General features: G+C 41.8%; 1 protein-coding gene across 2 annotated transcripts in view; it reads left to right on the top strand.

The window, feature by feature from the left end:
* Positions 1–13,239, top strand: part of Il33 (interleukin 33) — a 36,724-nt gene extending 23,485 nt beyond the window's left edge. For both annotated transcript variants that reach the window (XM_029472819.2, XM_021152029.3), the window contains exons 2-8: positions 1,805–1,912; positions 4,595–4,720; positions 5,324–5,434; positions 7,118–7,243; positions 7,774–7,824; positions 9,206–9,303; positions 11,327–13,239. In XM_029472819.2, coding sequence (XP_029328679.1) covers positions 1,816–1,912; positions 4,595–4,720; positions 5,324–5,434; positions 7,118–7,243; positions 7,774–7,824; positions 9,206–9,303; positions 11,327–11,518 — 801 coding nt within the window. In that variant the 5' untranslated portion in view covers positions 1,805–1,815 and the 3' untranslated portion in view covers positions 11,519–13,239. The remainder of the gene's footprint in view (positions 1–1,804; positions 1,913–4,594; positions 4,721–5,323; positions 5,435–7,117; positions 7,244–7,773; positions 7,825–9,205; positions 9,304–11,326) is intronic.
* The last annotated feature ends 1,468 nt before the right edge of the window (positions 13,240–14,707 follow it).

Below are 14,707 nucleotides of genomic sequence, written 5' to 3'. Positions count from 1 at the left end.
AATGTTTTTAAAAATCAAAATAATAAGTAATAGTTTTAAATGAGAGGAAAATAAAAAGAGAGACAGAAGCACCTTTCCGGGTCTGTGAGCAGAGGGCAGAGGGTTAGAGCTTGCTCCCGCTAAGCCGGCTAGAATAGCGAGGCCAGTTGAAGGCACACATCCTCAGCCTCAGGGCTGTGTTTACTCTAGACTCTAAAAGTGTAGATGCTTTCTTCCTTTGCACTTATGGGGCCACGGCATCCCCCGACAATGTCTACATTCCTTAGGCTTGGGCAGGTTATCATCCACTGAGGCTCTCTGGAGTCCGCGACTGTGGCAAAGTCCACCTAGTTCATCTCAGGGTGAAGGGAGCAAACGGCTCTCCTAGTTATATCCAGATGGAAGAGCAATCAGCCTGCCTTGGTTTATAAGTAATCTGCAGCTACCTGCTTGGAGGCCTCAGTCACCCTCAATCCCAGGAGCTGAGTAGTCCTCGCCACCAGAGGGCAGGAGCAGTGATCACCGCGTCTTCCTCAACTCAGGATCCCCATAATTGAAACTTCTCATTGGTTCGTTCATACCCTCCCCTTCCAGGATTGCCTCATAGCCGGTCACTATGGCAGCGTTCCCAGGCATCCTGATTTGGCACCTGTCTGTATTTTCTGATCTTCAGAGTTGCTGCTGGTCACAACACTTTTAAGCTACCGGAGAGTGACGGTGTGGCGTCTTTACTCTAGGCAGCAGTAGACAGGAACTCGCCCTTAGACCTAATTTCTGCTCTGGCTTGGAGAACTGTACGGTTAGCCATGGGTTTCTCCCGCTGCGAGCAGAGCAATTCAATTCTTAAGGTCACCTAAACCCAGATGAGCATGTGATTGTTGCTCCCTCCCTCCTAATCCTGCCCAGTCCCTCTCCCCATCCTCCACCAATGCCTAGAACCGGGGCTGGAGCTCTGGACTGCTTCCTACTTCATGTTATCTTTTTGTTTCTCCATGAATTTTAATTGCCCTGTTGTTTTTGTTGTTGTTTTGGTTTTTCCCCCTTTATGCCCAGTGATTTTCCACTAGATCTCCTTGGGCTATAGTTTGTCCTTTGTTACCCTGGTCTTTGAACTTGTGAGAAAATCGGCAGCCTTACTCCATTTATTCTTGAGGAACCATGCTTAATCTTGATCACTGCCTGCCATTACTCTTTTTAAACATTCAGCTGGTGCCAAATCTGACCCGAGGAAACCCTCCACGGTGGCTCCCATATGCTTTTGACACAAACTCATTTAGTTTTTAATAGCTGGATGTTTTCTGGCATAACGTGTTTTATGGTCATTATTACTTTCCTGGCCACGAATCTGGAGTCAAAGTTCCTTCCAGTGGAGAAAATATTTAGAAAATAAAATGTATACACACACTGCTTGGCCTTTGTTTAATACTGACTCAAATTTAACATCACAGGGCATTTGCCTTGGCTTCTGAGTTACGTATTTATATTTCTTCTCCCCCCCCCACCCCTACAGTGAGAAATCATACAAGATTAGTATCGCTATTTTTTTTTTTTTGCTATATACTACAACAAAACAATACGGAGATTTCAACACAAACATGGCATTAACAATAAGACTACTCAACTTCAGATTTCTCTGTGCTTTCATTACTTTATTTTTTGATTCTATGGCTAGGTTCTAGCCTAAATGTAGAGTCAGAATACTATGCTCAAATTTATTCTTTTTCCCCCCCTGTATGGCGATCAGTTTCATGGTGAGATAGCCAAGGTTGTTTCTGATGACTTCAGGTCCATATAGTTGGATTAATGTCATATTTTAATCCCACAGAAAACTGAAAAATGAGACCTAGAATGAAGTATTCGAACTCCAAGGTTTCCCCGGCAAAGTTCAGCAGCACCGCAGGTGAAGCCCTGGTCCCGCCTTGCAAAATAAGAAGTAAGAGCTCTCTCTTTAATGACTATTAAATCTATTATCAAATATTTATTATTTCAACATGAAGACAGGCAACCTTACCAAAAACTCTCAAGTATACAAGAGCTGAAAAGAAAAACAGACGGCTTGTTGTTTTCTTAAACAGACTTCACATCATCACCGTTGTTATTTGGTACAACATAGGACAGTGACCACTTAGATGTAAGGGACTGTGGATGAGTGTGAACTTAGTGAACCATCATCTTTTGCCCTCCCCTCACAGACCTGGAAAGGGGCTTCTGTCTCTCTTTTTATTTTCCTTTCATTTAAAACTAGTCTTTATTATTTTGGCAGCCCTCACATCTCCTGCCATCAAATTTTCAAAACCTCACCCCTGGTTAACTGACAGACCTCTAAACAGACCCACTTTCACCCTGCATATCTGTCAAGGACCTTTGGAGTGTCAATTTAATGGTTATCTATCTGTAAAGGAAAAAAAAACCAAGTGAAAATAAAGAAGAACGAGACAAATATAATTATTTAATTCCAAGTGCAAAGTTTGCAACTCTATGAAAGAGAAATGAGGTTAAATAGAAGATCCATGCCTTCGGCGTACATGTCTTAGGAGCCAGGGGTGTGGGATCTTAGACTCTTAAAATCAACAATAGAGAGAGGGACCATGACTATTTACATCATAATTTTTATATTGGACTAGTAACAAGAAGGATAGCAGAGCTCTGGTGGACAGAAAGGAAGTTAGAGGGTGATGGGAAAGGACAGCGCTGTCCCCTTCTGCCCTTCCCGAGGTGCTGGACCGCTCACACACTTCTTTCAAAGCCAGGATTTAAAAGAAAAACATTTGACAGTGGTTTCTGAATGGCCAGAAAAAAATCACAGTTAAATTAATCCTTTCATTTGCAGTTATGTCAAAATGCTCTGTGCAGATATAATGACTCAGTGCAAGTGACTCGGTGTTCCCAAGTTTCCTCCTATTAAAGAATGCCCTGTCTTCTGATCCAAGAAAATGAGGCCCTTTATCGGCACTGCCTGGTGGAGTAGACATGCCAGAATGCCTGACATTGGTGCCAGAGCTTGCTTCGAATACTGAGACCTTACAATTCACATGTTCTAGTTTTCATCTCCATCTGACCCTGGAAGGCTATTTATGATGCCCAGGACATGATGGACTTTTCTGCATGAGACTTAAATTTTTCTTGGGCTAAGTAAAATGAGAATTACTGGATAACGCGTTAATCTTTTTAGTTCAGTTGTCTGAATTTGCATTTGACTGCTCCCTCAGACTGCAGTGCTGACTTACGTCTTCCCCTACCAAATAAGACTATGTAGCTCACACTGATCTGGAGACTCACAACCCTCCTGCTTTAGCCTCTTGGGTACTGGGACTAGAGGCATGACCACATCTGGCCAGTGGTCCTTTTCTTTGATGGAGGTAAGAGTCTAGTGAGTAGCTTTGATATTAAAGACATTGCATTATTTAATTTTACATCGCTATGGCCAAATACCCAGCAGAAGCAACATAAAGGCTTCATAGCTTAGAAGATACAGGCCATTAGGATATGGCAGGGATGGTGGCTGGACCAGTTTGATCTCTGGTAGCCTTAGCTTCCAGGGGCTTCTCATATGGCACCGCCCAAGAGTGGGAGATGAAGGACCAGGCTATACTCTGAGACTGTCCCCCACGGTCTAGGTACATCAGCAAGGCCCCAAAAGTTTCACAATCTCCCACACCATTTCACTAGTTTGGGACCAAGTGCTCAAGGACAAGATTCTGTGGGAACATTTAACTGTAACACACTTCTTAGCACAACTCTGAGCTGTGTAACTTTGGGCAGTGCCAGGACTCCTAAAAGCCTCACATTATCATTGTAAAACTAAGATAAAACTTTGCAAGATTATCAAGAATGGCTAAGTTAAAAGACACATAAAAGTAATTAGCAGAGTGTTTGGCCTCGTTTTTATATGCAGTCAATGGCAGTTCTTTTAGTATCAATAACCTTTATGGCTTACAGCTATCCTCCAAAATTTATGATGAGCAGAAATCTCCTATGGATGTTAACGTGCCCCTCAGTTAGGCAAAGGCTGGTCCATACTGAATGTAGAGTTGGTCCTTCAAATGGAATTATGAAAACAAAACACCAAAAAAAAAAAAAAAACCAAATTTCTAAAAACCTAATGTCTTTAGACCATCTGGCAGCAAAATGCAACTCCAGCCTCTTGTCTATTAAATCCCAAGGTCTGGAACGGCTCATTTTAAAAGGCAACTTGATTGAGTTCAGAACCACTCAAAGCATTCGTGAGGCATGTCTTTAGGTATGTGTCTATGACAGCATTCTCTGGAAAGGATTAGCTTAGACCCACCCTGAAAATGAGTAGCTGCGACATCCCCTGGGCTGGATCCAGAACTAATTAAGGAGGATACGGATAAAGACACACCTTCCCTCCATAAAGAACCTGAGACACAAGCAAAACTAATCCCTTTCTCCTTTAAGTTGCTGCTTGTCAAAGACTTGGTCACAGTAAGGAGAAAAGACTTTATTTCATTTTGCATATCCTATCTGTGGCTTGCTGTAAAATTAATGAAGTTAATTTTTAATTAAGTAGTGCTATTCCAGCCTCTGTTGGAGGCACTGTGTATATTATAGGATATGACCTACATAAATCTACCTCTTTTTTTCCTATTGTTAGGATCCCAACAGAAGACCAAAGAAATCTGCCATGTCTACTGCATGAGACTCCGTTCTGGCCTCACCATAAGAAAGGAGACTGGTTATTTTAGGAAAGAACCCACGAAAAGATATTCACTAAAATCGGGTAAGTACATTCATGGACAGACTGGTGGGCATCTATTTGCTTTTACTTTCCATACACACACACACACACACACACACACACACACACACACACACACAATTGTTTTTCTTACCTAAATTCTCCTTGAGGAAAAGAATGCAGATGATAATGTGTTGGCCATTGTAGAAAGGGTTTTTCTATTTTAGAATTTCTAAATAAATATTCAAAAAGTCTATTCTAGAATCCATTTTAGAAATGGATACACTGGTTCGTAAAAACAGAAGACACAAGATTATGTGTAAATATGTAATCCTGTGGGGTGATATTTTGTAATATAGAGAAAGCAAACTAAATGGTTCATAGTGGCTGCTTTGGAAGGCAGTAACTGTGGTGAGTGGCTTTCTGTTTATTTGTTTGTTTGTTTCTTCCTTTGGTGTACTCTACTGGAGTGCAAATGGTCTTCACTTTACATCATCATTAAGGAGGAATTGATCGCATTAGACCATTGGGTGACCACAGCCCTGGGATCACTTACCGCCGTCGCCATATTGGCCATCAAAAAGGATGGCATATTGGCACAATGAAGATTGCTGACTCAGCCCAAGCGCCACTGCTGTCTTGCAGGTATCAAGCATGAACAGAACTTCTCTGCCTATCCACGGGATTCTGGGGAGAGATCCCTGCTTGGCAGTATCCAAGCATTTACTGCGTCTGTTGACACATTGAGCATCCAAGGTATGACTGCTCATAGGGGATGTGTGGGGTGAGGTGGGAGATAGTTACATGGGGCTTTGGCAAGGGCTATTGCATGAAGCAAACTCAGGAGTATGTCTTCATATGTATTAGAAGCGTTTGTTTCCTGCTTGGGTACCAGTTCAGTGGTATCCAAATTGGGTGTGGTGGAGCTGTGCCTATTTAATCTATGGTTAGCATTCCACTTGTATTTTGAAATACTTGCTTTAGGTTGGGAGCATGTCTTCATCAGTCCTGATAAATGTAATATCCTTGGAGAGAGGAAAAAAACAAAGCACCAGTCCCCACATTTCAAAATGTTCACCATGAAAGAAAATAAACGAACTATCTTTTAAAATAACATGATGTAGCTTGAAGAATAGTTTAAAGTTTTGACCATTTTTGCTGAGTTCTAAGTAAAATGGTAATTATCAAGAAGTGAAGAGAACCCAGGGTGTGTAGTTCAGTGGTAGAGCATTTGCCTTATGTGCCAGGCTCTGCACATAGTCTCTATCAATGTGGGAAAAAGTCAAAGTGAGGGTTGGGCATAATGGCATGTAATCTCCATCCCAGTATGGGGGAGGTAGGTGAATTCTTTGGGTTCAGGTCTGCCTGGTCTACACAGTGAGTCCCAGAACAGTTAGAGTTATATATAGTGAGAAACTGTCTCAAAGACAGACAAAAGGCCAAATTAAATAATTAACAAATTAGCAGCCCCATCACTAAGGAAGCATGATTAAGAATCACATATTGCCATTCTAATATATATTATTTTTATATGTGATCTTATATAAAACAACTTAGAATATATTTTATGTATAATATATATATGTATATATTATGTATACTTAGAATATGTTTAATATAAATATATTAACCTCCTGGTCAATATTCAAGTTTCTCACAAACTGGATTTAAATTACTTTGGTTTAGATGTTCACATGCAAATTCTTTCTATTTTGTATATTATTTCTTTGCAAAGTTCAATAACATGCAGAAGATACAGTAAATTTGAATGTAGGACCCTCAGATGGACCCAAGCCTGCTTCAGTTTACCCGTATATGCTTTTAAAATGTTATCATGTGCTCTGTATGTGTTTCGATTGTCCAGGCAAAAGCAGAACTAGCTTACATCTGCATCCCCCTAGACCAGCGACTCAATCTTCCTAAATGCTGTAGCCCTTTAACATAGTTCTGCACGCTGTGGTGACCCCAAGCATAAACTTACTCTTGTTGCTACGTCATAACTGCAATTTTGCTACTGTTATGAATCCTAATGCAAATATCTGGTCTGTAAGATATCTGATATGCAATCCCTGTAAAGGGATCATTTAACCCACAAAAGGTCTGGACCACCAGGTTGAGAACCACTGCCCTAGAGTGTTGGAAATCTCTAAGTGATCATGCTTTATAAAGGGGAATACATTCAGCTATGTCTTCTAAAGCATGACCATTCTTTTCAGCTGTCCCCTAGGCTGTGTGTTCCCTGTCCTCACCCCAACTGTGCAGGAAGGTAACACCTCTAATCCCACCCTGGTATCAGCTATGGTACTTAGCTTTTGCCTATGTTACAATGACAAAGTATAGCTCACACTAAAGACCAAAACTCTTCAGAGGAAGTAATTCATATAAATAACCAAGAGAATGGTTCATAGAATCCTTTGTTTTTTTTATTCTTAATGACAGGAACTTCACTTTTAACACAATCTCGTGCCTCCCTGAGTACATACAATGACCAATCTGTTAGTTTTGTTTTGGAGAATGGATGCTATGTGATCAATGTTGATGATTCTGGAAAAGACCAAGAACAAGGTAGAGTATCTCCTCGCGTCTATACTTAGTAATGACTGGCAAGGTTTTAAAAAAAAAATCTACCAAGTTATCAACAGTGGATTAACTGCGCTATTCAACAGCAGCAAGTTTCACCATCTTTGGTAATTTTAGTCCTTCCTATGTCCAGAAGGTCTCAGTGTAGTCACGTTCTTCAGGGAATAAATCAGACATTGAGAAATACCTATTGAGAAATACGAAAGAGGGACTACATGTATCTACAAATGCTGAATAATAAGATCTTGTTCACCTTTTCAGTATTACCAAAGCATAGTCTTTTGTGAAAGATTATCCCTTTGTCATAAACAATACCACCTGCGTATTGGGGAATTCATCAGAGCAGAATATATTTTAAGATCTTTCTAAGAATCACCAAAGTTCCGCTTTTTTGGTATATGACAAAAGGAGAGGGAGTTTGTGATCCCCGCCCAGCCCAGCCCCAGGATGGGATGGAACCGAAACCTTTTGATACATTTCTCTGTCACGCAGTGATACCCAATGTTGTCTTTCAGACCAGGTGCTACTACGCTACTATGAGTCTTCCTTTCCCGCAAGTCAATCAGGTAATGTGGAGGCAGGGAGAGGGGGTGGTGTTTGCATTCTCATCCAGAACAAAGCTGAATCTGAAGTAGCCCGTGGTTATCATGAAAAAGAGGTTCAGAAGGTTATCTTCAACCCCACACTCACTGTAAAAACCTTACCTCATCTACTTCTGAATTAGTAGGATAAAAGCCTAGCTGCACTTATAATAGTACAGCCCATCTCAGCCAAGACTCAAAAGATTCTGCTCAAAGGTTGCCCAGAAGCAGTTCCTTCTACATCATCAGTCCGTCCATGCGGGATGGCTCACCACTATGGCCAGTCAGCAAGAGACAGGAAGGCAGGTGAATGCATATGTCTTCCGCTTCAGGGCACAATTGTGTACCACGTGCCTGCTTATCTTCAGTTGGTCAGAACTTAATCTGAGAGCAACACGGAGCCCTGAGAAGGCAGGAGGGGGAAAGTTCTATTATCTGTTATCTATTAGAGGATAGCTCTCAGCAGCTTCCCATGAACAGAGGGAAGCCGGTGACCAAAGCAGTATCCATTGGCATCAGTTGAATTACAAAAGATCAGAAGAACAACAGAAAGTAAAAATTAAAACCTCTCCTCAGAAAGATTTAGAAAGACTCTTGGGCTGGCCTTGGTGGTGCACACCTTTAATCCCAGCTCTCAGGAGGCCGAGGCAAGCAGATCTCTGAGTTCAAAGCCAGCCTGACCTACAGAGTGAGTTTCAGGACAGATAGGGCCACACAGAGAAACCCTATCTTGGGGGAAGGAAGAAATAAAAGGAAGGAAGGAAGGAAGGGAGGAAGGAAGGAAGGAAGGGAGGGAGGGAGGGAGGGAGGGAGGGAGGGAGGGAGGGAGGGAGGAAGGAAGGAAGGAAGGAAGGACTACCTGATATTTGGATGTAAATACTTTTAAATGGATTAGTGAGCTATTTTCATTTGCAACTGAAATTCTTTGGGTTAAGTTAAATTAAGATGAGTTACAAGACTTAGAATTTTTGATTTGTAATTTCTTTGTCTTACTTTTAATTGATAGGTAAAATTGTATTAATCATGAACCACGGGTGATTTTTGCTTTGGAGCAAGCGATTTTTTTTAAGAAAAGATTTTATTTCTATTTAATGGGTATGAATGTTTTGCTTGCATGTATGTAAGCGCTTGAGATGCATATAGTTGTGGAGAAAGCTAGAAGACAGCACTGGATGTCCTGTAACTTATGGGCTCTGGGAACTGAATGCAGGTCCTCTTGCAAGGGCGTCAAGTGCTCGTAACGAAGGAAGTATCTCTCTAGTCCCAGAGCAGGAGTTTTGCGGTATCTATTGTCTCTGTCTAATAGAGAGGTCAAATGAGGCCAAGTGGCAGCTATATCACCTCACCTTATAATTTTCATTTTAAGGCGACAGTGTGGATGGGAAGAAGCTGATGGTGAACATGAGTCCCATCAAAGACACAGACATCTGGCTGCATGCCAACGACAAGGACTACTCCGTGGAGGTAACAGAAATATGATCATATGACGGCCACATTTGGTTCTACATGTTAACGTGCATTTAGATGCTAGGGCAATTTTGAAGGTAGAAGTACATACACACTGTTGAAAATAAACTACAGTCAGTCACTTCTAGTGACTTGCTTGGGAGTAGGGAAGGGAGAGAAGTGTGAGGTGGCCTTGTTGCTACAAGTCTGGTCTCCAGCAACAACACAGAATCACTGGAGAACTTGTCAGAAAGCAGGATTTCCGGCTCCCCCACATCCGAATCAGATCTAAAGTCTCCAGGACAGGAACTCCATCCCTTCACCACAGTTTGAGAGGCACTTCTGCACAGAGTGAGTCACAGCCTTTCCATTTGGCTATGTTCTTCCAGAATTGTTTTAGGATTATTTATTTTATGCATATGAATGTACTGTCACTGTGTTCGGTCACACCAGAAGAGGGCATCAGATCCCATTACAGATGGTTGTGAGCCACCATGTGGTTGCTGGGAATTGAGCTCAGGACCTCTGGAAGAGCAGTTGGTGCTCTTAACCACTGAGCCATCTCTCCAGCCCTGGAGATATATAGTTTCTGGCTCCAAGTCTGTCAAGGGGAAGGCAGCAAATGTGCCCATGCATCAGCAGTTTGGGGCAGCATTACATTCTACATCTGGTTCATTCTTGCTCAGCAAACAGCAGGTGTACATCAGCCAAGACAAAAAAAATTCCGATCATGTAAAGAACAAACAGGCCAGAGTGAGAAGGAAGGAAGGAAGGAAGGAAGGAAGGAAGGAAGGAAGGAAGGAAGGAAGGAAGGAAGGGAGGGAGGGAGGGAGGGAGGGAGGGAGGGAGGGAGGGAGGGAGGGAGGAAGGAAGGAAGGAAGGAAGGAAGGAAGGAAGGAAGGAAGGAAGGAAGGAAGGAAGGAAGGAAGGGCATGGGAGAACATAATAACGAAGATGATTTCTATAAATATATACCATTTCAAAGCAATCCAGCCACGTAAGACATCAACACAAACAGTCCACAAAGACCAGCACTCTTCTCAGGTGTACATGATGCAAAATCTAGCAGAAAGAAAGCCTCAAAAGTAACAGTGGGCTGCCATGGCATATCAAGTTCTTGCTTACTATTTCCTAAGCCCTGTCTCTTTAATCCTCACAGCAAGCTTATATGGAATAATTGCCTTGGTCAGCTCTTGCACAACAAACTATTGCAAAACTCATTGGATTAAAATGATAATCACATATAGGTCCCCAGCAACTGAGAGCTCATTCCGACGACCTGAGTTGGCTCCCCAGTATTCATTGGTAGGCGACTCACAACACCTGTAGCTCTCGCTCCAAGACAGTCAGATGCCTCTGGCCTTCATAGGCATCTACACTTATGTGCACACACCCAGACATAGCCACATGCATATAATTTAAAATAAATTCTTTAAAATAACACAAATTAAAAACAATAATCTGTCTGTATTTAAATGAGCTTAATTTAATTGAACAACTTAGTTTAACAATCAACTTAATTAAAATATGTCTGTATTTAAACTGACAATGAACGAACCTAGAGGGCATGCCTAACCAATCCACAGAGAGTTCTGGCTAAACTGAAAAGTCGAGGTTTACTAGATACATACTAGACAGACATGTTCTCTATATTAAAGGCAATACATGGCAAAAATAGAGGGGAACAAATCCGGATGTTTTGTGGTAGTTTGTTGCACAGAAGCTGACCAAGGTAATTATTCCATATAAACTTGCTGTGAGAATTAAACAGATGGGGCTTGTGAAGTACGAAGGAAGTTGACCTGGTCAGTCTCTGCCAAGCTGCTTATCCAAATGTATCAGCTCTCCACGAATCGCTTTCACCTCTTCCATGCAGCCTCTCTGTTCCATCCACTGCTCATTTCTCCCTCCTCGACTCAGTACAAACTTCCTAGAAGGTTCAAGCTATAAGTGATCAGTCCCCCTTGGATGCTGACCCAGGAAGGCAATGTTAGCTCCGGACTCCCCATTCACACCTTGGTTTCTTCTCTTTTTCCCTCAGCTTCAAAAGGGTGACGTCTCGCCTCCGGAACAGGCCTTCTTCGTCCTTCACAAAAAGTCCTCTGACTTTGTTTCATTTGAATGCAAGAATCTTCCTGGCACATACATAGGAGTAAAAGATAACCAGCTGGCACTAGTGGAGGAGAAGGATGAGAGCCGCAACAATATCATGTTTAAGCTCTCGAAAATCTAATGCGACAAAAAGCCTGTGGGTTCTGGGTTGAATGACTGAATGCTTCCAACTGAAGAAAGAGTAACAGAGAGAAAGAAAGCCATTCTTGGCTTACGATGATGTGGAATGTTATTATATAGAAAAATTCTTTTATTTCCTTTTGTTCAGCTACATGTTCAATAAACTCACGGATATATGACTTAAGGCGTCGGTAAAGACACTGAAAGAGATTCAGCCTTGCCCTTTCCTTTTCTCTGCCTTGAGTCCTGTATGAAATCACACTCACAGACTTCAGAAGAGCACGCACCACAGCGCATGGTTTGCTTTAGAGAGGGTCCATTTCAAAAACCTTCATAAAAACAAAACAAAACAACAAGACAAAACAAACAAAAAAACACCTATTTCCCTGGTTCTAAACAAAAGATTGTAATACTAGAGCAGTTAATGGGGGGACTAGCTAGGGGGAGGACCAAATAGGGGGAGGATCAGCTAGGGGGAGGACCAGCTAGGGGGAGGACCAGCTAAGGGGAGGAACAGCTAAGGGGAGGAACAGCTGCTGCAAAGACTGACTGTTTCTCAGTTATAATAAAATGCCGAATGCCTCCGTAGATGCCCCCAGGCAACCCTCAGATCAGCCCTTTCTGTCAAGAGTGACGTGACCTGTGCTTGCTTCCTTCTTAAAATTCCAATTTTTTTTTCTTTTAACACGTTTAACATTTAACTTTAAGCAAGCCAGCTTACCTTAGGAAATGAAAGACATCTTAGTTCACACTCGTGACTGAAATCATTGACTATGTCTAACAAGCTTAAAGTCTCCTGTAAGAACTGATCCGGATATACACTAGGGCATCCCAATAGAATGGGATCCCATGGTGCAGTCTGAAGCTCTCCTACTAGAGACACTAACATCAGCCTTCTCGCTGATTTCCAAGGAGCTATGACTTTAGATGCATGCATCTGCTTGGATGAGATGTCTCGGCTGCTTGCTTTCCTTATGCACACGTTCTGTTTGGCTTCACAGCGGCAATGCTCACGGAGGAATAGCTTAGCTTAGCTTCTGCCCCTTCTTTGGTTCTTTTGACCACCATATCCGTAACGGCTCTCCTACTCCCTCTGCTTTGTTTACCTTTGCTCTGATGTCTATATACCAACACACTTATTCCACTGTCTTTAGCCTGCACTGCAGAATTTTACATATACCTTACTGGTTACCAGGTTGTCCCCTGAACAACCTTCCTTTGTGTTTTACTGTTATTAAAGTAGTAATATTTGTATTCAACCATGTAGTAATATTTTAAGGCACTAAAGGAATAGTTTTACTTATTTAGACAACAGCAATTTCTACTACATTTTTATAAGCTTAAAACTTACATGTTTTAAAACTTAAAACGATAAAGACAATAACAACATTGATGGAGTATGATATGACCAGTTCTGAAAGAGTTAGCTCTTAACTTCCAGTCGAGGAAACCTATTGTATACAATAGCTGGAGGGATGCATGATCGAAGAGGCCAGGAACCGCTGTGTAGGGTCGTACGACTGTAACAGGTATAATTGTTTCATTAATTTGTCACAGTCTTACTGTAGAGGAATGTAAAGGCGGAATCTGCGTCATTCCTCTGGAAACCACAGTGTTGGTTGACTCCATGAAACTGTACAATATCTTTAAAGTAGTAACTACGTAGTCAAATGTGCTCTTGACGTTGTTCATAACTTTGAATAAACCATTTTTTCAAAACCACGTGTGACCACAAAGCGCTCCAACGTTCCGAGTTCTTAAATGAAAATGAGTATACCCCAGTGCATCACTGTTGACAAGTGAGGCCGGTGGCTGCTTGACAACTTAGGGTGTTAAGTGAGACTTTCCAGAACACGGAAGGGATTCTGTCTGTTTCACCTTCATCCCCCCAGCTCCTCCACTCTCTCAAATAGGAGACTTTCGCACCAAACCAAACATCTGCCTCCATGGTCCTACATCAAATATTAACCTGGAATTCCCGATTCCTTATTTCTTTTCTGTTTTGTTCTCTTTTAGAACATATTTTCAGAGCTGAGGCAACATTTTGAGCAAGATGAGGACCAGGGTTCAGACCCCCAAGCTCCCATATAGAAGCCAAGAGTGGCTGTAAACCCCAGGGCTAAGGAGGCTGATCCTGGGATGCTGCTGGCCCTGCCAGTCTAACCAAGCTGGTGAGCTCTGGGTTCTGAGACTCCGTCTCCAACAGGGGAAGAGTTCTGACATTGATCTCTGGTTTCCACACACGTGCGTATGTGCACACCACACACACACACACACACACTTTCCACATTACTACAATCAGTGTTATTGATTAAAATATTCAAACATATTGGCATTTTGTCATACTTACATGTGCTTCGATGGCTCATAATAAATATTACTGGGAATAATCTGTCCATTCAATTATATCAGAAATGATAATTTTATCTGATATCTGAAAATTTAGTCATGTAATCTTGTTTATATCCTTTAGGTCTTGATGTATTTGGAGGATTTTTGAAATTTTTTATTTTAAAAAAAATTTTTAAAGATTTATTTATTTATTATATGTAAGTACACTGTAGCTGTCCTCAGACACTCCAGAAGAGGGCATCAGATTTCGTTACGGATGGTTGTGAGCCACCATGTGGTTGCTGAGATTTGAACTCGGGACCTTTGGAAGAACAGTCAGCACTCTTAACCACTGAGCCATCTCACCAGCCCAATTTAAAATTTTTATACAAAGTTTTTTGATAGTATTCTTTTCCTTCCCCTAATTCCTTTCTGATTTTCTCCACACCCACTTTCTGGGGTTTTTTTGTTTTGTTTTGTTTTGTTGTTTTGGGGTTTTTTTTTGGCGGGGGGTGAGTGTGGAGGAGTGGCTCTCTCTTTCTCTAAAGAAAAAAAAAAACATAAAATCAAAGCAGACAAACTAAAAAAGAGAAGGTAGATAAGACATCAAAACGAAACAAAACACACACACAAAACCATGGTGTCCGTCTTGTGTTGCTCAGCTATAACTGGCATGACACTGTGCAGTCTTGTGCGTGCTCTCACAGTCTCTGTGGGATCCTGTGTTTATCAGCACTGTTGTGTCTGGAAGACAGTTTCCTTGGGGTCCTGGGAACACTGCCTCGGCCTCCTACAATCCTTCTGCTTCCTCTTCTGCTTCCTCTTCTTGATGGATCCCTGATTCTCAACAGGAGAGGTT

Source organism: Mus caroli, unplaced genomic scaffold (assembly GCF_978045245.1).
Source record: "Mus caroli unplaced genomic scaffold, Mus_caroli_1 scaffold_20, whole genome shotgun sequence".
In the NCBI taxonomy this organism is placed as follows: Eukaryota; Metazoa; Chordata; class Mammalia; order Rodentia; family Muridae; genus Mus; species Mus caroli.
This window is presented reverse-complemented; position numbering and strand designations above follow the sequence as displayed.